The sequence below is a fragment of the Symphodus melops genome, assembly GCF_947650265.1.
Source record: "Symphodus melops genome assembly, chromosome: 23".
Lineage (NCBI taxonomy): Eukaryota > Metazoa > Chordata > Actinopteri > Labriformes > Labridae > Symphodus > Symphodus melops.
This window is the reverse complement of record NC_136713.1, coordinates 10,058,297-10,078,872: the sequence shown is the minus strand read 5'-3', so window position 1 is coordinate 10,078,872 and position 20,576 is coordinate 10,058,297. Positions and strand designations below refer to the sequence as shown.

The 20,576-nt window shown below is 42.2% G+C and overlaps 2 protein-coding genes across 3 annotated transcripts; one reads left to right on the top strand and one right to left on the bottom strand.

Annotated features, from left to right (window-relative positions):
* Positions 1 to 786: 786 nt before the first annotated feature.
* mtrf1 (mitochondrial translational release factor 1) lies at positions 787 to 20,334 on the top strand. Its single transcript, XM_079336248.1, has 11 exons — positions 787 to 1,027; positions 3,413 to 3,469; positions 17,503 to 18,018; positions 18,401 to 18,498; positions 18,583 to 18,664; positions 18,749 to 18,856; positions 19,099 to 19,271; positions 19,370 to 19,487; positions 19,582 to 19,718; positions 19,815 to 19,913; positions 20,052 to 20,334. Exons 3-11 carry the CDS (start codon positions 17,640 to 17,642, stop codon positions 20,166 to 20,168), a joined length of 1,311 nt encoding a protein of 436 aa, XP_079192374.1. The 5' UTR covers positions 787 to 1,027; positions 3,413 to 3,469; positions 17,503 to 17,639; the 3' UTR covers positions 20,169 to 20,334.
* ccdc122 (coiled-coil domain containing 122) lies at positions 10,061 to 17,214 on the bottom strand. Of its 2 annotated transcripts, XM_079336255.1 has the most exons (7): positions 17,101 to 17,214; positions 16,627 to 16,742; positions 15,968 to 16,366; positions 15,711 to 15,827; positions 15,182 to 15,255; positions 14,812 to 14,919; positions 10,061 to 10,750 (listed from the first exon to the last, which is right to left on the bottom strand). In XM_079336255.1, exons 1-6 carry the CDS (start codon positions 17,126 to 17,128, stop codon positions 14,838 to 14,840), a joined length of 816 nt encoding a protein of 271 aa, XP_079192381.1. In that variant the 5' UTR covers positions 17,129 to 17,214; the 3' UTR covers positions 10,061 to 10,750; positions 14,812 to 14,837. The 2 variants fall into 2 exon arrangements, with proteins under 2 accessions (XP_079192381.1, XP_079192380.1); XM_079336254.1 differs by lacking the exon at positions 10,061 to 10,750 and having other exon boundaries at positions 14,551 to 14,919.
* Positions 20,335 to 20,576: the final 242 nt, after the last annotated feature.

The following is a 20,576-nucleotide window of genomic DNA, read 5'->3' as shown; positions in this document are numbered from 1 at the left end:
GTGATAGTTAGTAAAATGTACTTTAAAAGTACCGATATGCAGCCTAACAGATGTTTGAAACCACATGCCTACTTGTGCACCTGCTGATCATTATATCAGCAGGTGAAGGGTCTTAATTAGTGATTGGATGCACCTGTGGAGGTTACCGCATGAAGAGAAACATGCAACATGCATTCCTGCATTCCTCACTCTGCACTGAAAAAAAGTCAGAGACGGATTAAAAAAGTTTTCTCAAATCATTTGTGTCTGGTCAGCCCGACGATGAGTCAAAAAAATATTCTTCATGTTGTGTTTTTCTGTTTTCTCCTCAGTTTGAGGACGTCCTGTTGGAAGTCCTCCTCACTGTTTTACACCTCAGGAGCTCTTTTAAGGGCGACGACACTCTGTGAATAACTTTCATCCTTTCAAGTACCTGAACTTTGAGGGGAAATTCTTAGAAGATGTCTGATAAGAATTTTATTAGAATTTGGTCACGAGAATTAACTCTGTACTTAGCGGGCTTTGTGTCTGTTTAACTATTTGAATTAAGTTTTTAAGGCTGCAGCAATCAGAAAAAACAACTTTTTAAGTATTTATAAGCTGTTTTAAGATCAAATCTACTCAATCTTAATGTTCCTTTAAGTGTTTGCCCCTTTATGAAATTGAGACCTGAGGTTTTGGAGTGGTTTTGTGGATGAATGTGCTTAGTAATGTCCTTTGACCTAATGTACATCCCTAAAGGGCCTTTCCTGATTTGACCCCGCCCACTCCGTTCTCCCTCCTCAGGTCAGTCTGATGGTCTGGTCCTACATCGTGACCCTGAAGCGGCTGGTAGGCTCAGTGGATCCGACGACACTGGCCCCCGTGTCCAGATGGCACTTTCGTAAATCCCATTTCATTGACAAAAGGTGTTTTCTTCGCCGCCGTGGGTACAGGATGTTCTCTGAGGATGAGGGATCACACGCGGATTAACCTCGGCTATTTGTGCCGCTGGCCATGTTTGTGAGGGCAACACATGAAGTGCTGTGCTCCATCAAAACATCTTCAGGTGTGTGTATCTTCAGTATTTATTTATTATGAGCTGAACTGAAAAGCATTAAGTTATTTTTCTAGGCATTAGAAGAAAATCACACAGATAAATTCTATTTACTCTAGCCTGCTGTTTCCAGACACACAAAGACCATTATGCCCCAAAATCGACCCCCAGAAATCCTCTTTTTTTCTGGACCTCCCTCTGTGCTCTTCCTTATTGCTGAGAAAGCAGGTGGCCTGCTGGTTAAACCCCCGAGCGTCCAGACTGTCAGGGAGGCCACCCTCCGTGGGGATTAAACCGCGTCCGGAGTCAGGGCAAATGAGACACTCTTCATGTTTGTACACACGGAAAGGAAAAAGCTGTTAACATCACTCTTAGCACTGTCAAATCTGACATATTGCAGGGTGGAAAGCAGATTTTGCAGCTTAGCTCAGAGGAGCTGTGCAGCCTTTTTAATGGCCACATAGAAAGTTAATATCCCCTTGAACACTCAGAATACACACTCGCATGTCATTGACCACTTTACAGTTCAATTCATTTTAATACTTGGGAGGTTTCGTGACTACAGGCCCAGACGATCACACAGCAGCGCCCATGTGCACTCAATCAGTGCTAATTTCCAACTCAAGTCAGCTACTGCCATCGGCCTGAGACACTTACACAAAACACACACAAGGGCTGAGTCTACAGTAAAAGCCCTTGTAACGTGTGTGTGTGTGTGTGTGTGTGTGTGTGTTTGGACATTCTTTGACATTTAGCAGCTCTACTGGCTTGAGATACTCCCCCTCAAAGCTTTTTCTTCTCTAAAATAAACATCTCTGTAAAAGTCCTTTACAATTTTTGGTCCCACACATTCGCTCCTTCTGTTTGTCCTCTGCCCAAAGTCAGATATCTCAGAGGCACATGCCCCCGCCTGAGTGCGAGGCGGCGTCTGATACTTCAAAACAAACAGTGTAAAGACAGAGACACGTAGCAGGTGCTCCATCGTGTAGAGAAGGGGATTATGGGGGATTACGTCCTCCACTTTTTCCTCCCCTCAGCACCTTCTCGCACTCCGTATGAGTTGTCCAGATAAGCAAAGTTTTGACACTAAAATCTGCCCCCCATCCCTGTTAAACAGCAGCTTACTGGAAGCTCGCTTTTCTTTCGATTCGTGGATTTACACACAGAGCTCCTCCATGCTACGTCGTAACAACCTTTTTACACTCGACGGTCTCAGACACTCCTGCAGAATGCCAGTCTGGTTCGACTGGTTCCCAAACGTCTGAGTCATCATAACTTCAGCAATGTCAACATGAAGAATTTATGTTTGGTGTTTGCCATCTGATAGGAAAAACAAAACTTTGAGGCATCAGAGTCAGATTATAAAATACAAGAAGACGGATTTAATCCACCGTATTTGACTTTGTAATCTGTGAAATCTTTGTAAACCTTAATCGATTTTAAATTTCACGCTGTTTGTAGTTCAAATTTGCTTGTAAATGGCAGAAATTAGATAACATTTATTGTGGCAAAGTCTGAAAATGAAAGCTAAACTCAACACATGAACGTGACTCTGAAGTGAAACTCCACTTCTCCTTAAGTGCACTTCACTGTAATCCTTTGTTTTGGCTGGCCTGCACTGTATTTCTGTCTGTCTCTGTGTTTATGTATGGGTATATGTGTGTGTGTGTGTGTGTGTGTGTGTGTGTGTCCTTTAAATGCAGCCAGACAGTCATTACACCATTGTTGAACTCACACAGCAGGAGAGACAACAACAGGCCCAACAACGCGACGCTGGCGTAAAGAGCTTTCCTCCTAATCAGGTTGTTTATGGCACAGACTGTTCCAGTTTATTAACGGGACGCTTGAGAGACTTTCATCTCTGTGGGTCATACAGTCACATAGAAATGTGTATCTGTTTATTATAGAGTGTGTGGAGAGGGGAGTGTCAAAGCGGCTTGTTGAGTATGTCTTTAGAGAAAGACACCAATATACTATTCTGCAGAGACGTCGTCAAATAAGCCGCACAAAAGACAGTCAGCCCTCCAGACAAACATCAACGTCGTCTTTAAAAACACATCATTCAACTAAAGCCTGACCACGTCCCGTTTACATCACTCTGTGTCTGACCTACATTCACTTTGTCATCGAATACGCCACAAAAGCGAACCCTTTGTCTCCTCTCAGTCTGAGAAAGAATTCAAAGCCGAGAGTCGTGCTCAAAGCTTTCATCCATACGTTTGGCTTTCTTTGCATACTGGCGCCTCTCGTGGTCCCGATTCTTGACTTCGAAAGAGTTTGTGCTTAATAAGAAGCAAAAGGGGGAAAGGACAGGTTTGTTTATCAGCTCACGTTTGAGACAAGAATCTCCGAAAGCGCAGCTAGCTAACTTCACACGAGTTTTGTTTACTCCTCCAGGAGCAGCTGAGGGTCAAAGAGACGACGTCAAACTCCATCAGAGTGCAAAGTGACAAGGTACGACGCAAAATCTATCATGATCACAACTCAGATGTTCGCCACCCCCACAGAGCCAATAGCATGCAGGTTCGGTCAGCCATCGAGCAATTAAGAAAACCACGCACGATGCAAGATTCTTGTTGAGAAACATCTGAGCTGGAAATATGACAAAGTCGACTGAGGACATCTTGACGAGCTGATCAAATCTGCAAGCTACAAGTTAAATGATTGAGGCCAGTTAAAAAAAAAAAAGCCGGCTCAAAGACTAATTTAATCGGCCCCAATAATACATGTTCACTGCCTATGTGCTATAGAGAACAGGCAGGTGTTAGCGCGGAGATAACGTCTCACACTGTGGCATCAATAATAATTGATTTCCGTCCTTGCAAAGACTGACATCAACTGTTTCATGAAGTGAAGAGGAGACAGCTTGTTCTCTGACAAAGTGCTGATCTGCAACAATCAGAGAGGCTGTCACAATGCCAGCGTGAGGATTTAATACGTGCTTCCTCTGCCTGAGTGCAGACAAATCCACTCAGCACTTCCACCACAGACGGGAGGAAGGAGAAGTCTCGCCCTTGTGTGTGACAGCAATGTGACCTAAAACCACAGCAGTCTCAAAAGTAGCTTCCTGCACTGGCGATCGATTCGAGGCGCGACCTGACTGAGAAAGACACCTCTCGGGTCAAATCAGTTGTGTTCTTCCTAAAAATGCAGACTTGTTTTCTTTCTGTGCTAATCCACCACAGCAGCTTCGTTTGAGCAGGTGTTCACCAAATGGTCGGGGGGGGGGGGGGGAAGCTTGAGGCTTCCAAACAAAGTAGGAGCGCAGATCTGTTAAAAGCAGCTCAAAGCTGACCCTGGATCAGCCCAGATGCTGGATACTTGGTGCAAATAAGCAGCTGAAGGTTTCATGTGGTTGACATGTGCCTGTCTACCCTTCACAGAAACCCACAAATCCCACTTATTGTTTGCAGGGGCTAAAAGTGGGCGTGCTGCGTGTACAGATAATTTGGCACAGCAGAGTTAAACAAACTCAGACTTTCCCTCAAGGCATATTTACTCTAAGATCTACTTTCCTCCTGCTTAGCATCCTTTGCATCTTGTTTCTTTGTCGAGTGCAGCTCAATAGCTAAAACGATGTGACTGAGAGAATATACTCCATCTCACGTATTGTTCATTTCAGTGTTTCTGTAAGTCTTCCTCTTTGTATCCTCACACGTCCTGGTACAAAGTGTTCAACCGCACACTCGCACATAAACACACAGGCAGTCTGAGCTCAGCCTCAAACACTGCACTGTTTCCTGCTCGCTTCCTATTTCTGACACAGCAAGAGAAATCAGCAGTCGTCTCTTTCTTCCTCCGTCCGTCACTCCTCGCCTCGCTCTCATTTCCACTTCCACTGTCTTTTAGGAAAAGGACAGTGGAAGGAGCGTCTCTTATACAGTGTGAAAGACGCTCTTCGGTGATTTCATGCACATATAAGGAAGTATCTAACTGAGATCATCCATCCATCCATTAGCCGTACCCGCTTTACAGTTCAGGCTCGCAGGGGGGGCTGGAGCCAATTCCAGCTGCCATCGGGTGACAGGCGGGTTGCACCCTAGACTGTTCGCCAGCCAATCACAGGGCTGGCATGGAAAGACAGGCAACCAGCCACACTTACATTCATTTACTATGTCAGAGTCACCAATTGAGGAAGGTGGAGTACCTGGAGATAAACCCAAGGATGCACACACCCCCCAGCTGTGAGGCTAACTGAGATAAAAATATGTATTTTCAAGTCTAATTCTTTCATTATTTGTCCCCATTTAGCATACAGTCCATCTTAGGCGAAATATTCTTGCGATATTTTGACTTGTCTTCAGAAATGTTTGCACAAATGCAGGGTTTTTTTTCTGATTGAAAGAGCATGATTCAAAACGCTTTTTTTTGCAAAGGTTGGATAAGCATTAGGACTTTTCAGAGGCAACAGCCTGAAATACCCCGTCAGCTTGTGAGACCGACAAATTGACTCTTCCTTTAAACACGGCAAACTAGAACCCTCTCGAGAGGAGTTCCAGTCCAGCACCTTTCATAACACCGCTGTCATCTTTAACCACAATCGAGAAATTGAGTTGAATTTGTCGACGAAGCGCAGTGTGACGATCAATAAAAGGTCCTTTATCTTTAAGTGAGTAGTTAAGCAGCCATTATAATGTCGGTGATATTTAAAGGTGCATATGGAATAGACGTGTGCAGTGGCTCTAACGTGACTTGAAAACAGGAGACAATCTGCTTCGGTGTGTGCCTTTAAATGTCTCCCTCCTAAGAATGTGTCCGTCTCTGGCACGTTTTCAGACCTGCTCCGGGCAGAGCAGCGGCACGTGGAGCGACATCAGCGGCAAGAAAATGCAGGCAGAGGCAAGAAGCAGCAACACATTGAGCTGGAGATCCTGTGTACACATGCAGATATATCTTGAGATAACACTAAATTAGCTTTGCAGCGTTGAGCACAGGAGATGCAGATGTTATTGTTTTCTTGCAACAAGAATATACTGTAGGCGAAATCACATGTTTGGAGCCACTTATGCAATAGCCAATCAAAAGATGAGACTTCATATTGGATCGAACGATTTACTTTCATCGAGATTTTGACTGTTGCTTAAAACGGCTGCAGTCAAACATGTGGCAACTTTCAGAGACTCTCATCAACAAGTTCAGGTTTAGCTCTTTTTACGACTTGTCCGTAGCTTTACTCAACAGTAAGAACATAGAGTTTCACTCGTAAAGCGTTCATTAAAAATAGAAAAACACGTGCTTGACAATCAACAACAATGCATGCCGGATGGAGGACGAGTGTGCGACTTCTCTGGCCTGTTTTCTCCTTCCTGCACTTGGACGACAGCCTCCGTTGAATGTTTCATTTATTCATGTGTCTAGAGACGCTTTCAAACTTAAAAAAAAAAAAAAAAAAAGGAAGGAAGACAAAATGTAAAGGATTTAAAGAATGGATGCAGACACTCATTCCTGTTTTTGTAAAATAATCTATAAAATCTGAGTCACACCACATTGATTGAAACAAAGATCCAGCAGATACACACTGAGTTGATATTTAGGTCAGCAGCACTCTGTGCGACGCAGCGTTGTGAACCCCCCCCCCCTCCACCTTCATGCATCCCCCTCCTCTTTTTTAGCTGAGGGGTTTGAGGCTTTAGAAGAACAGGGTGTTCCAGCACAGTCTGTACATAGTATACATCCCACTCGCACACACACACACACACACACGCACTCACTCACATGAATACATGCAGTAGAGGAGTGTCCGCCCAGACACACAGACATTTCCATTCTTTGCATTGTGACTTCATGTTTCTCAGTGTGGTCAGACAGTAGGACACTGTGTCCTCGTATGTTCTCCTCAGACAGAACAGGTGCTGACCGAGCCGCTTCAGGTGAAAAGATGTGGCGTCGCGATACCATCATTGAGTTTATGTTTAGAAGTCCAATGCAGGTAGATAACATCGTGAATATCTCTACTTGTGGGTGACCTAACAGAACCTGTTGCCCTTTCGACATCGCCTTTTTTTCCATGATGGAAAACGAAAAACTTGCGTCGTCATCTTGTGGACTCAGAGTTACTTTTTGGAAGTTTCTTTAATCTAATGATACCTCCAGAACTTTACAACTCTAAAAAAGCTTCTCGCTTCAATCAGCGCTCTAAAAAGCTGAAATATTTTCCAATCATTAACACGCTCTGCAGTTGTGTCTCTAACGCTGTCACCACCGTGCGTGGATATTTGTCACTATTGATTTTGTGCCTGTAAAAAGCACAGTACAACCTCTGAAACACACCGAGCTTTCACAATACTTCATCTCCTCTCTTTTCAAAATGTTCCCAAACAAGATCTGATGACTGTATTTGTAACGTTAGAAATGTGGGAATTGAAGCTTGGCAGCACTCACACTCCCTCAGACTGATAAATGTGCATAAAGAAACACACACACACACGCACACTGTAGTAGAAGCTGTGAGAGACGGCGAACAAAAGCAGAGGAGGGGTCAGTGTTTGAAACGCAGTCACGACACAGCAGAGTGTGGGCACAACGTGTTAAAAACTGTACATGTCGAGTGCTTTGAACGTGGAAAACCGCAGCTTTTCAAGGCAGGTTTTTTTACCCACTCATCGTGGCTCTATATAATCTGTCACTTTTACAATGTAAAGCGTCAAATCTAACCCCACATTAGCTACTGTCGTGACTTGCAAAGACGACAAGAAAGACAAAGACGTGACAGCAAAGTTTGTAATGGGACACTGTTTGAAGGATTATGTCTTGGAGGGATCTGTAAAAAAAAAAAAAAGATTGACATGCTGGAATGAAACATCTCAACATTTCTGAATCAGAAAAAAAAAAAAAAGAAAGCGTGAGAAAGCCGAAAAAGTGTTTCACTGCTCAGATTCTGCTCTCCATGCAATCCAAATGTTCTGTGAGGCCTACAGCCACTCAGACCTCTTTAAAAAAAAAAACACACCCAACAGCAGGAAAAAGGCAAATATTGGCGTCTAAACACCCACACACACACCTGGTGTACGGTTCGTAGTGGTAAACAAGCTGCCTCTTCACAAGCAGGGGCGGAGAAAGGCTGCTGGGTTTGTTTGCATGATGTGTTTGTCTCAGTCTGAAGCGCTTTTTTAAAGTTCAAACAGCCATAAAGAGTGGCCTCTCCTTTGTCGCTCATTTTGCAGCCAGTAGCAGAACGAGGTGTTGTTCTATATTTAACATGGACTTCTCACGCTTTATAAAGGGGTCTGCAGGTCAGCTCTTTCATTGCTCCCTTCACCGGATTTGTCGCCTTAAAATACAGCAGCTTTATTTTGTAGGAACATCTACAATGAAAGCTTTTAAAAAAAAAAGGTGACTTGAAAATGGTGCCAATAAAAATCTCAGAGCATCATCAAATGGACAAATAGTTTCTGACATGTCACAATCCATACAAAAGTTTTATCTCTGCATCAACTGATTTCATAGTTAGTACCACAGAAAACAGAACATGTTTTAACGTGCCGGACGACTGTCTGAATTATTAACTCTTTTTACGTTCAGTCCTGTTACGAAGCTCTGCCTGAACTCTGACTTTTTTATGTTTACAATCAGGCATTGGTATCCCAAGTGTGACATTTTACATTGCGTGTAATGCAACGAAAACAAAGTGGCCTGCACCCAAACGTTGACGAATCAGAGTTACAGATCCTAACTTAGCCAACTTTTTTTCTGTCTTCAGTAAGCAGACAATTGAATACTTGCAGGTCGTTAAAGCTGGAATCTTTTCCGTCTCTACCAGCTGTCTCATGCTGCTGTTAGATGACACCAAAACAGCCAAATGAACCCCGCAGGAACATCGAACTCAACATGACGTTTGTTTTTTTTTGTTGTTCCTGGTCATATAGGAACATTTGAGGAACAGAACAGGGTGGGCGAATGTTGTTTTTCATTGGCATTGCAGGGCGAACATAAAAAAAAAGTGCAGAGTGATAAAGCAGCAGCTGTGGTTTCTGTGCGCCTGTGAGTGAGGGCATAAATAGGGAACAGTGTGTACGAGACAATGCGCATTTATTCCATCTCTTTATGTCAGACAGAAAATGATCCTGTGTGGAGAGAGGAGGGATTTGGGGGGGGGGGGGTTTCAGTTGGGTCCCACCGCTGCTTCCTTCTCAGTTTCATTCATAATTTACTGCCTCACTGTGCTGTCTGCAATTACGATAAAGAGAGGAAACAAGCCGAGGCAGAGCCCCCCTCCTGCTCGCACGCACACTCCTTCTTATGATGTAATGGACGACCTGGGACTCCCTGCTGCTCCCCCTAGCTGCCCTACTTTCTCGCTGCGGAGGAACTAAATAGGCCTCTTCATCACTTGTGCCGCAGTTTGGCATGTAAAACATGCAGCGTCCTCGACTGCAGTGTTTATTTACAATGGTGTAAATACGGTATGTCTGACCTTTCATTTTACGGGATAGGATCAAAATACACACAACAGTCCTCAGACTCAGTTACGCTGAGGAAAAGGCTTTAAGATCGGGCTGTTTTTTAAAATCTGGATCATCATGTTCTCATCAGATTACAAACAAGAAGATAAGCTGCATATTGATCCTGTTGTGGTGTATGATGCTATAATAAAACACACAACTACGCAGCTGGCTTCAGCCCAGACAAAGCCACTCACTTCAAAGACAAGAAGACGTGTGATACATATTTAATGCACAGAGCGAGTCCGAGGCCTACGCAAACATTATACAACACTTTGCAAGATGTACAAACTCATGGTGTGTCAGATGGAGGCGTGTTCATCATTAGTGAATCTATTTATTATTTTCTCTAATTCGGAGTCAAATATTTGATCTTAATCATAAATACTAGTCCATCGAACATTTGCAGTGCTGATTAAATGTCTTTTTTAGCTCAAAAACATTCTGGAGTTTTCTTACATCAAAAGACTTTTGAAGGAGAAACTGAACTATTGTTCACATTGTGGGTGTTGTTCGTCTCTCTTTGTGTACCAGACTCTTTCTGCTGTCCTGTCTCTACAATGTGGGTATAAAAAGCCCCAAAATAAATGCACTGTATAGAAGAACAGAACTCATTTATTGGCATCAAAACTTACAAGAGGCCTCTACGGTGAGCACATTTGTAGTTGAGATTTTCACGAGCGAAAAATGGTGAGAATATTTCAGTCTCCTTGAGAAGTGCTGGAGGACTCAAGAAACGCTGAGCAGCCTTTAGAAAAGTGACTCACTGTTGGTTTTGTGTGGGCGTTGAAGCGCTGACTGCACGCCTCCAGAGGAACATTTGGCAGTTTAGCCTTAAAAAAAATCACATTCTGTATATATACAGTACATTGTTGTGCGTTACAGTGTGGTCACGATTCGTTTGAGTCTAGATAAATCTGTTGATGTCACAATTCCTGTCTCAGTGTTTAGGGAAGCAGTCACGCTTCCAAAAACTAAAGAAGCATACAAGCCGCCCACATGTATTATATAATCTTAGCTGCTTTATGGACAATACTGAACGTGCCATAACGTGCATTTTTATAAACTGGACTGTTATCTATCTGGTGTAAGAGAGTGTGTTTGTTTGCGTTGCTCAGGTACATAGCCGGGCGGGGCTCGGTTACAGGCGTGGTTGTCGGTTAAAGGTTTCCTTTATTACATCTATTTCTGACCTGGTGCCTGTTTTCTGGAGAGACCTCTCAGCTACGTCATGCTCTGCGTGTCTCACACTCCCCGACGCAAAGTCACGCTGACACTGTGGACCAGTTCATGCCTGTGCAAATCAAAACATTCCTCAGATTAATGCCCGACCGCACCCTGAAATAGCTCTCAACAACTTCACCTGGTTTCTGTGTATAGTCTGCGCCACAAGAAGGGCCCAACCTAGTTAGAATAAACAAAAGAACGCCCTCAGGACCCACCCTGTTTAGGCTCCAAGTAGAAAAAGAAGCAAAGGAAGGATTTAGTCATCGGTGACTCATCATTGTTTTTGTATATCTGAGTAGATTGAAGCAGCATGCAACAACAGGCGGGATGTTTACAGTCAGCAGGTAAACTGGCGTGCCTGTGTTGCTGCTGTTTAGTCTAACGAGAACCAGCGGGAGCAATTAGAGTCCAGCAGAGTCACTGTGCGCTCCCTCGTGTTCTTAAGCCCGTCTTCAGAGGGATTTCCTATCCTCACTTCTTTTTAATTTGGTCATCCAAGCGCAAACTAAACACTTTCTACTCTTTGAAGTGACCCATCTCATGAATCAGGATTACTGCTTTATGAAACATAGTCTGGATAACGATACTGAGACAGTCATGTCTTGTACAAACAAAAGAAGGAACATAAACTCCTTCAGGTCTCTGACTAAGCTGTTACCTGAGGGGAGGGGGGGGGGTGTCTACCCGGCAAAACAATTAACTGTCGAGTAAAGGGCAAAGGGTTTCTTCAAACAATCCTCAGATTGTGCTTAACCCTGAAACTGAGAATAAGAAACCATGTCTTCTCAATGCAATATTACTTCTGTTAAAAATGTAAAAAAAATGTCTGCAGGGTCAGAGGTGTGAAAACATGCCTGCATGAACAAAGAAACATATTAGATCAAGTATGATGAGTTGTGTACAATCAGGCACATGTAGACGTGTGGCAGAGCTGATTGACTGGTTAGAGGGTTGTAGCTTTTTTTTTTACATCAACTCTCACTCTTTATATGTTTCTAGATTGATCTAAAGTTAGGTGGATTTAGCATTTTCAATGTCGACCGGCATCGTTGGGCCTCAGACTTGTGCTTCACAAAGCAACGGGTGACTATGTTTTTTTACAGTCTGTGTTACCTTTGCTGAGTGAAACCAGGAGTGTTTTTTATCCTGAAGGTTCTAACTCAGAAGTGCTTCTTGGGAACTGTCCTCTGAAGACCTTTGCTGGGAAACACGTTGTGAGTGAGCAGACACAGCTTGTTATTGTAAACGTTGAGAGGCTGCACGTGTCACATGTCAGGCGCAGAAAACACCAATTGCCAGGAATGTGACCAGACCATTACGGATGAATGATAACACTTAGAGAGGACATTGTTTGAAGATAATCTTCACACAGACAAAAAGATACTCGAAAGTACATGTGTAACGCTAAATTCCAGAAACAAAGGTAATGCATGTAAGATAAAAACACTCAACAGGTGCATGTGAAAACATCTAAATGCAGTTTGGAGAATTCACGCACACTCATAACCTGCAAAACAAACAAACACCCACAATGCATCAGCTCTTTTTGACATCTTTTCCGCTACGTTCGGGCCTCTCTGCCAATCTCTCAGCTCAACCTACGTGAGTAAGAGATCAGGAATTTACAACATTCAAGCCGGGAACACAACGGTTTCTGGTGCAGGGCAGGTCAGCTAGTTCTGCCTCCACACAACAAACGCAGGCAGCACGCCAGAGGACGAGCATGCAACAGTAAAGTCAACCTGCACGAGTTGTAGCTTAGCATGAATTGCAGTTATGCAAAAGTTGTAGATGTGTCAGACAATACCAGCAAAGACCGGAATATGAAACAATCGGTGACAACCTGTGTGTGTATTCCTTCAGGGTAAAGATTTATAGCTTCACATAAACGGTCGAGATAAACTGCAGGAGTCTTTCTGCAACCGTCCAAACGGATATCGTCCCAAAGCCCTTGCGCACCTGCACCTTCTTGCAGCAGCACAACTGATAAGCAGTGCATTCACTCCAAATCAAAATCTGCACAGAGAAATAACAAGCTCAGCTGTTCTGCAGAGCTGCCAGAGGATGAGGCGGGCTTACCTAGCGTTTTGTGTCGGTGCATTCATTTATCAAAAAGCAAAACGAGGAGAACACAAGGTCAAAGAGGTGTTTTGAGTAAGGGGGAGGCAGGGAGGGAGGACAGCTAATTTGTTTTTTTTTTGCTCCGGCATCAGCACAAAACCTCAAGAGTTACCAAAAGGAAATGAAAAAGAAAATGAAAAACCCTGAATCATGAAATGCTCTTTACTTAATTTTGATTAACCTCGCTCTCTATGTTCCTTATTTCTGCAGCACAGTTTATTTTGATGTGATGGTTAATGCCAAAGAATAGTAGACAAACGTGCGACAGTCATATACAGCAAACAAGCAAATGGTGATGGAGGGCCAGCTGACATCGCAGAAAAGTATGAGAAAATAAAACTCCACGGAAAATACTTCCAGCAGCTTGGGGCAGTTTGCTGCACATTTGATTTTTGCACGTGTGCGTTGACAGTTTGGGAGCTGAGCAGAGTGAAAGGTACAGAGGAGAGGGCTGTCAGGCTGAACGCACGCTAATGAGGTCAGCAAAACGAAGCCGAGCTGCAGTGTGGTGGACTGGAGCCGGCTCCCCTGACGCACCTATAAGGAAATGACCCACTAAACTACAATATGTGGTTGAGTGGGAAGTAAAAACAATCTGAGCTTTTGAGAAACACATCACACGTCCTTTAGCTGTCACACATTCATAACAGGTCATGTAAAATACTCGTTTTTCAATGAGTTCAGTATATGTGTTGACGATTCATAAAGTAAAGGGAAGATATACAACTTTGGAAAGTTGAAATTACAAACACGCTGAAGAAAAACAATATTGACGAATTTAGCCCCGCTTTAGAGTGGCGTAATTCTACATGGAAATAACAACCTCTAACTACAAACACCAAAGGGGAAATCATGTATGGTTCAACATTGTAACTTTTTTGCAGAGTAAAATAACAAATCTGAACAAGAATTGTGTATGATTACTGACTCCCTAAAAGGACATACAACCATGCATTTCATTTGACTGTTTTCTCTGCGATAACGTGTCATTTCAGGTTGTTTTCCTCGAGGTCTCGACCCATCTTTGTTGTTATCTGGAGTTAACAACACAGGTTGTTTTTTTTTACCGTGATAAAGAGTTCCTTTTTTGAGATCTTGTGAAAAAGATTGAAATTAAGTTGTTATCACAGGACACCTAGTGGTATTATTGTGAGATTTAAAGAGAAATAATAGAGGAACAAACTCGTTACTGTGTACTCGTTTTCAAAGGAAATTATTTAAATATACATTTGTAAATCCATGAACGCACGTCTCCTCGGAGCCTCAGTTTGTGGACATGCATGTTTTAATTTTTATTGTAGAGCCACAAGAAATAAAATTTTCTACAGTGTGGGATAAAAACCATTACCAGGGATGCCAAAATGCAGTTTTTGCTGTTTAATTATTTTTTAGCTATGGTTGAAGTAGCACAGTCACACCCTTGTTAACTGGCAGTGGGTCTGTCACCTCGCAGGCCGTCAAGCGACCCAGTGAAGCGGCAGCTGGAACAGTGTGTACCAAAACAACATCATCGCTGCAACGGTTAGGGCAGACACTTGGCTTTTGTTGAGCGCAGGGTCACTGTTTTGGACACTGACCGGACAAACTATTTTCACTGTCAACACCCGACCGAAAATCCCATCCCACGCCCCGCTGACTTTGCCCCTGATTTGATGACAACCTCCTGCATGCTCCCTGTTATTCCACTATATCAAATACTATGTGAACAGTCACTTATGTAAAAACTTATACTGTTTTCTTTAAAAAAAACAAAAAACGTGTTCATGTGATGATTAACTTTCCCAGCCACAACTGCTGTACTGATATCACTCAACTGTTTAACTGTTTAGTGAGGGATTTGAGAGAAAGTGAAGCAGACACAGTTGGACATTTTTTTTGACACTGCTGCCCCCTGCTGTTCACTTGTAGGTACTGCAACGATTCGTCTTTAAACCTACAGACCCATCCTGATCTTTATATTTACGCTCTATGGCCTTGACGTAGCATAAAGCACATTAAAAAATGTACCTTAACATGTCACTAAAGTTTAATGATCAGCGACCGCCGTGTCCTGGGATGACTCCAGCTGCCTCTTCAAGCTCGCTCTCCAAGTGGTAGATATCTTCTGACAGTTGTCTGACAAAAAAGAAGAGACAGTTAGGTAGAGGTAGAGTTAAATGTGAATATTATTGCACTGCTAGCCTCCTGTTACTTTACAACAAACAAAGGACACGATGAAAAATCATAGATGTGATTAACGCTTCACTTGACAACCTAAAAATCTACTAAAAGCAACAGATTGTGTTCTACTTTGTTGTAGCTGAACAACACACAAGTCTTCAACATATTTTTATACACAGTTTATTGTTCAGTTTTATATTTACATTATGTTTTGTACCTGTGTACAGCCTGGGCTCTGCTCATCTGGCAGTGGAGGCGCCTGACTATGGCTTCATATCGCTTGTTCTGGATCTGACCGAGTGGAAAAACACGAAACACATGAATTAGTTTTTTTCTGGGAATTGAACAGACACTTAAAAGAAATCAGGCTTCCGTTTTGATTTCTTAAGAACAAATTAATGTTTCAAAATGAGTCTAGAATCTGGTGTAGTATTTAGATAAACCAGACAATAAGTTCAGAGGAATTTCTTTATTGTGATGACTGAGTTACTCTCATATATTATTTAAACTGAACACATAAACGGTAAATTAAAGCTGCATTGCTCCAATTAATCTGTCAAGAGATATTTAATTTGAAACTTTAAAACCATAACTGGCAAATATACACTTATTCCAGATTGTCCACTTTGTCCAGGTGGTTGTTCTCCCCTGTAATAATAATCATGTAATATTTGGGCATATTAAATTCAAACAACTGTTAGTCTAGCTTATTGATTTGATAAATTCAGAATTTCTATTTCACGTACCTCTATGTCTTTCTTTATCTGGGTATGGAGCTTGAATTCTTGATGCAATTTCTCCCTCTTCTTCTCTGTACTCTTCTTTCTCTCAGAAATCTCCTCATTCAGAGCATAAATCTGTGTCTGTAGAAACATCAACGTGAAAAGTGAACATGATAGTAAAAACTGCAGATCTCTGGGGAATCTCACAACTATAGGAGTGACCGTTCTATTAGCAAAGTAAAGGAGAGATTTGTCTAACACTGTAAAATGTGCTTCTCTACCTTCTCCATCTGCATGGTGTTTCCATCTTGATTCTCCAAATCTTTCTGCAGCTCCTCTTTCTTCTGTGTCAGCATCTTGACCAGCTCACTCTTCTCCTCCAGCTCTTTTTGGGCCTTTGTCTGACTGGCAGCTTGCAGAAGAGCAAGCTTGTGACCATCCATCTTTTTTCTGTAAGTGCTGAACATTTCCAGTGCAATGTCAGCACTCTCCTCCACCTCTATTATACCCATCTGGAGTTTACTGTTGTCCTTGCTCAAGGATACACAGCGATCATACAGGACTTTTCTCTGCCACTCCAGGTGCTCCATCTCGCCCTCCAGCAGTAGAGTATCCCTCACTTTGGCTCTCAGATGCTGCTCCACTATCTCTACTTCCAACTGAACATCTTTAAAGGTTGACTGGAAAGAAGGTATACTTTTTGTATTTGTGTCTAGTCCACAGAGATACACTTTTGAGATGCAATGGAAAATAAAGAAGCAGGTAGACGCATAAATACAAGTGTAAATGAGGAGAGACTTGTAATAACTCACAAACAACTAGGCTGTTTTTACCTCTGCTTTAAGGTTGTATTACCAACACTTCTCTACAGACATGACAACAGTATCAGAAAAGAAGAGAGAGGTTTGCAAGGTGTGACTGTAGAGGTGTTGAGGTAAACCTGCAAAGAGCTGATCATCTTCTGTTTGTCCTTCAGGGCTGCAGTCTGAGCGCAGCCATGTAGACTCACATCCTCTATGGCCTTGGTTAGTGAAAACTCTGGCTTCTCCACGGTTTCTGAGGGAAAGATGATTAAAAAGAGTATGATAGTTGTTTAAGAAACATAAAAAGGTTTGCTATTACATATATTTCCACACATAATGCAAACATGTGCAACCAATGAACACAACAAACATTCAAATGTTGTTTATTTGAATTGCTTTGACTTTAAACAGGTAGCCAACATATTTAATTGATTATAAACAAGCAACAAAACTAAAAATGTCAATAATGGATTAAAACCCACTAGCAAAAAACAAAACAAAAAAACAATCTAGCTAACGTGTTGTATTTAATTTATTCTGATGGTTTAAACTATTTAATTTATTAATGAATTTGTCAGAAAGCATGATTTACAACTAAAATTTCCACCTACCATCTTTATTAACTCTAAAGTTTGACATTTTAATATAAATTAGCTATTTTACGTCGACGTATCAATAATAACGATTTTAAGTCAGCGTTCTGGATTTGAACGTACTGACGTCATTACGTCGAAAGCAAGCTAACGATGCTATAATTCCTTTTTGTACCAGAATTCTGTAAACATTCATTTGAAAGGATATACAGTGTGTATGTTCGGAATTAATATTTCTACATATATAATATTGATACGTTAGACGTGTATTAGACGTTGACAAAGGTTTCCATTTATGTATTTATTTAATTTAAAACATTTCTGTATTATATTTCTTCTCTTTTATTTTATTTCTTTATTTATTTTTTGTAAATTCCTATGAATATGGTTGGAATCGTTTTGATTACTCCGGTACAATAGGTGGCAGTATGTTCCTTCAAATCGAGATTGCAGTCTGGCAGAAGAAAACAAACCGGAAGAAGAAGACAGTTTCATAAACACCTGAACATAACGTGGGGGAAATCATTAGGCCCAAATTGCTCTGTTAACTAAGTCAGATGCTCTTAAATCGCTGGTTTAGACTATGCTCTTCGTGCAGCCGTGTAGTTTGCACCAACAGAGGAGGTCAATGGAAGACACTAACAGGACACTATGCTGACGTCACACAGGTGCAACACCGGGCTGCGGTGGCACAAAAACGCCTCTGCCACAGTGACTTGGGGGACTTGTGCAAGACCGAGTCTGTCCAGAGGTATCTTCAGCAGCTCACGGAGGAGCACAGAGAGGTGAAGGAGAAGCTCCAACACGCACACCTCAGTGAAGCAGACAGGAAAGTGCTCATGAAGAGACACGCTGAGCTGCTGCCTGCTGCCAGTGTGTTTGACAGCATCAGACAAGCCCTGCAAGACCTGGAGGAAGTCCTCTCACTTTTGCATGGCGAGCACTTTTTTTTTAATTTAACCCCAACACAAGTGGGGGATAATGAAAGTATAACTTGTATTTGGAAGTATATAATAGTATCTCATATGAACTCATCTTTAGTGGTTAAGATATTTTAAATAGTGTTGAGGGTTGTCTATGAGTCATTGTCAAGCATCTGTTTGTCTTTAAAGTAAGCATTTCTGTTTTTAAAAAGGTCTTCATTAACAATTACATGTTTTAAACTTTCTCTGGTTTGACTTCCAATAAAAGAATGTGTGTAGTAAAACCACGTTGATGTTGAAAAAAAATTGCTTATCAATTGCCAACAGAAAAAAAAAAATCATCACTGGATTCTGTTAATCTGTTTTGCTGATCCGTGTCATGCGCTTGTCTGTAGGTTCAGCTGGCACCAAAGAAGAAGACCAACAACTCACCCAGCTGTTAAAGGAGGAGGAAGCTCTTATTTCTCGTAACATTTTGGCCTTAAGAAAAGATGTAATAACCCTAAAGGTTTAAATAACATTTCGATGTGTGGACTTGAATGCGTTATGTGAAGCAGTGTGTCTTCTTCCCGTTCAGTTGATCAAAACTCTCGTGCCCTCCGACCCGCTGGACTCCAGTGACGTTGTTCTGGAGGTCGTATCAGGACGAACGACAGGAGGTACAAAAGAATGTAAAGAGCTCATTGAAAAATGTACTTGACCCACACTGTAGACTTGACTTATAATGTGTTTTGATGTTTCAGGTGACATCTGTCAGCAGTTCACCAGAGAAATGTTTGACATGTACGAGGGGTTTGCCTCTTACAAGAACTGGCACTTTGATCTTTTAAACTACACGTCTGCTGAGTACGGTAAGTCCTTTTCTTTTGTGTGTTTTTCTGAATTAATAAAAACGTGGTTCTTCAAACTTGAAATAAGTGAGCTGATGATGGTTGTTTACCCTTACGCTCTCAAGACAAGACACACCGTGATCTGATGCGTCATCTGATCCCACGTATTGATCACATATATTTTGAACACGGGTCCATCCTGATGGCATGTTAAAGATGTTGGACGCTTTTTCCTGCACGTGTTGACTTTGCTTCTGTCTCAGGGGGTTTACACCATGCATCAGTGAGAATTGCCGGGGAGAATGTGTACAGACATCTGAAGCATGAAGGAGGAACACACAGGGTGCAGAGGATCCCTGAGGTGGGCCTCTCCTCCAGGATGCAGCGCATTCACACAGGAACCATGACTGTTATAATCCTGCCTCAGCCTGTGGAGGTATCATCTGCCCCATGATCAACTTTTTCCATCAGTTTGTGTTTTATAAGCAGGATTACAAGTCATTTTTTTCTGGCCCATCTGGTTTGTGTTCACAGTTTGACATCCAAATTGACCCAAAGGATCTTCGCATCGACACGTTCAGATCTCGAGGGGCCGGAGGTCAAAGTGTCAATACAACAGACAGTGCTGTGCGCATCGTTCATCTTCCCACAGGTAGAACTTAAAAGCTCCAAACGACACCACGCCTGAAACAGTCCTTTTTCTATTCATTCAAACATCAGTTCTTGTGTCTTCCTCCGTGCAAAAGGTGTCACAGCCGAATGCCAGCAGACTCGCTCTCAACTGCAAAACAGAGACACGGCCATGCGTGTGCTGAAGGCTCGGCTCTACCAGAGCATGATGGGTAAAGAGACAGAACAGAGGCATACAGCAAGAAAGCAGCAGGCGAGTGAACTCCTTCACAAGGAGCATGTTTGTGATATTCATATTTTAACTGTTCATTTAATCCAAGCAATTTGCTGCTTTGTTTGCTAACTCCAGGTGGGCACTCGTTCTCAGTCAGAGAGGATTCGCTCCTACAATTTCAGCCAGGATCGTGTCACAGACCACAGGACTGGATATGTCACTCGAGATATCAAGGTAAAGTCTGCATGTAAGCACGTCATTTTTTATGTTTTTAAAGTAGCAGTATCTCTTTTGAAGTTATCATTGTAAGCCAGGTTTATTTATTCCACGCCTTTCCTCGTTCATGACAAAAATGTTTTGGTCCATGTTCAGGAGTTCATGAGAGGAGGCGAGGCTCTCCACGATCTGATCTCTGACGTCCTTCAACACGCAGAGAGGGAGGCACTAATGGAGATTGCGGAGGGCTGTGGTAGCAAACCAAAATCCTAAAGACCTGTGAAATCTATAAAGTAACTCGCAGGCAAATGAGTATCAAACATGCAGAAAATGCAGCTTGTATTTATTTGGACAGTAGTGCTATTTATGCTTGAAGACCAACTGCAGCTCATTCAGAGGTCATTTGAGATGTTTATTTTTGTAATAAAATTTTAAACTTCAGTTTTTTTGTACGTGGATTATTATTTTTTTTTTTAATGGTAGGAATTTAAATTCTGAGGATGAGTCACTGTTAAAGGGTTTATCTGTGACATGTGTTGACAGTGAACTCTGACCAACTCTGGGGCGTTTTTTTATGGTAAGTAACCTGCATGGTTATTTTTTTGCCAATAAGGGTGTGAACTCACCTATCAGCTTCATCCACACACTCACCACAAACATGTCACACCCTGCATGTGTGTG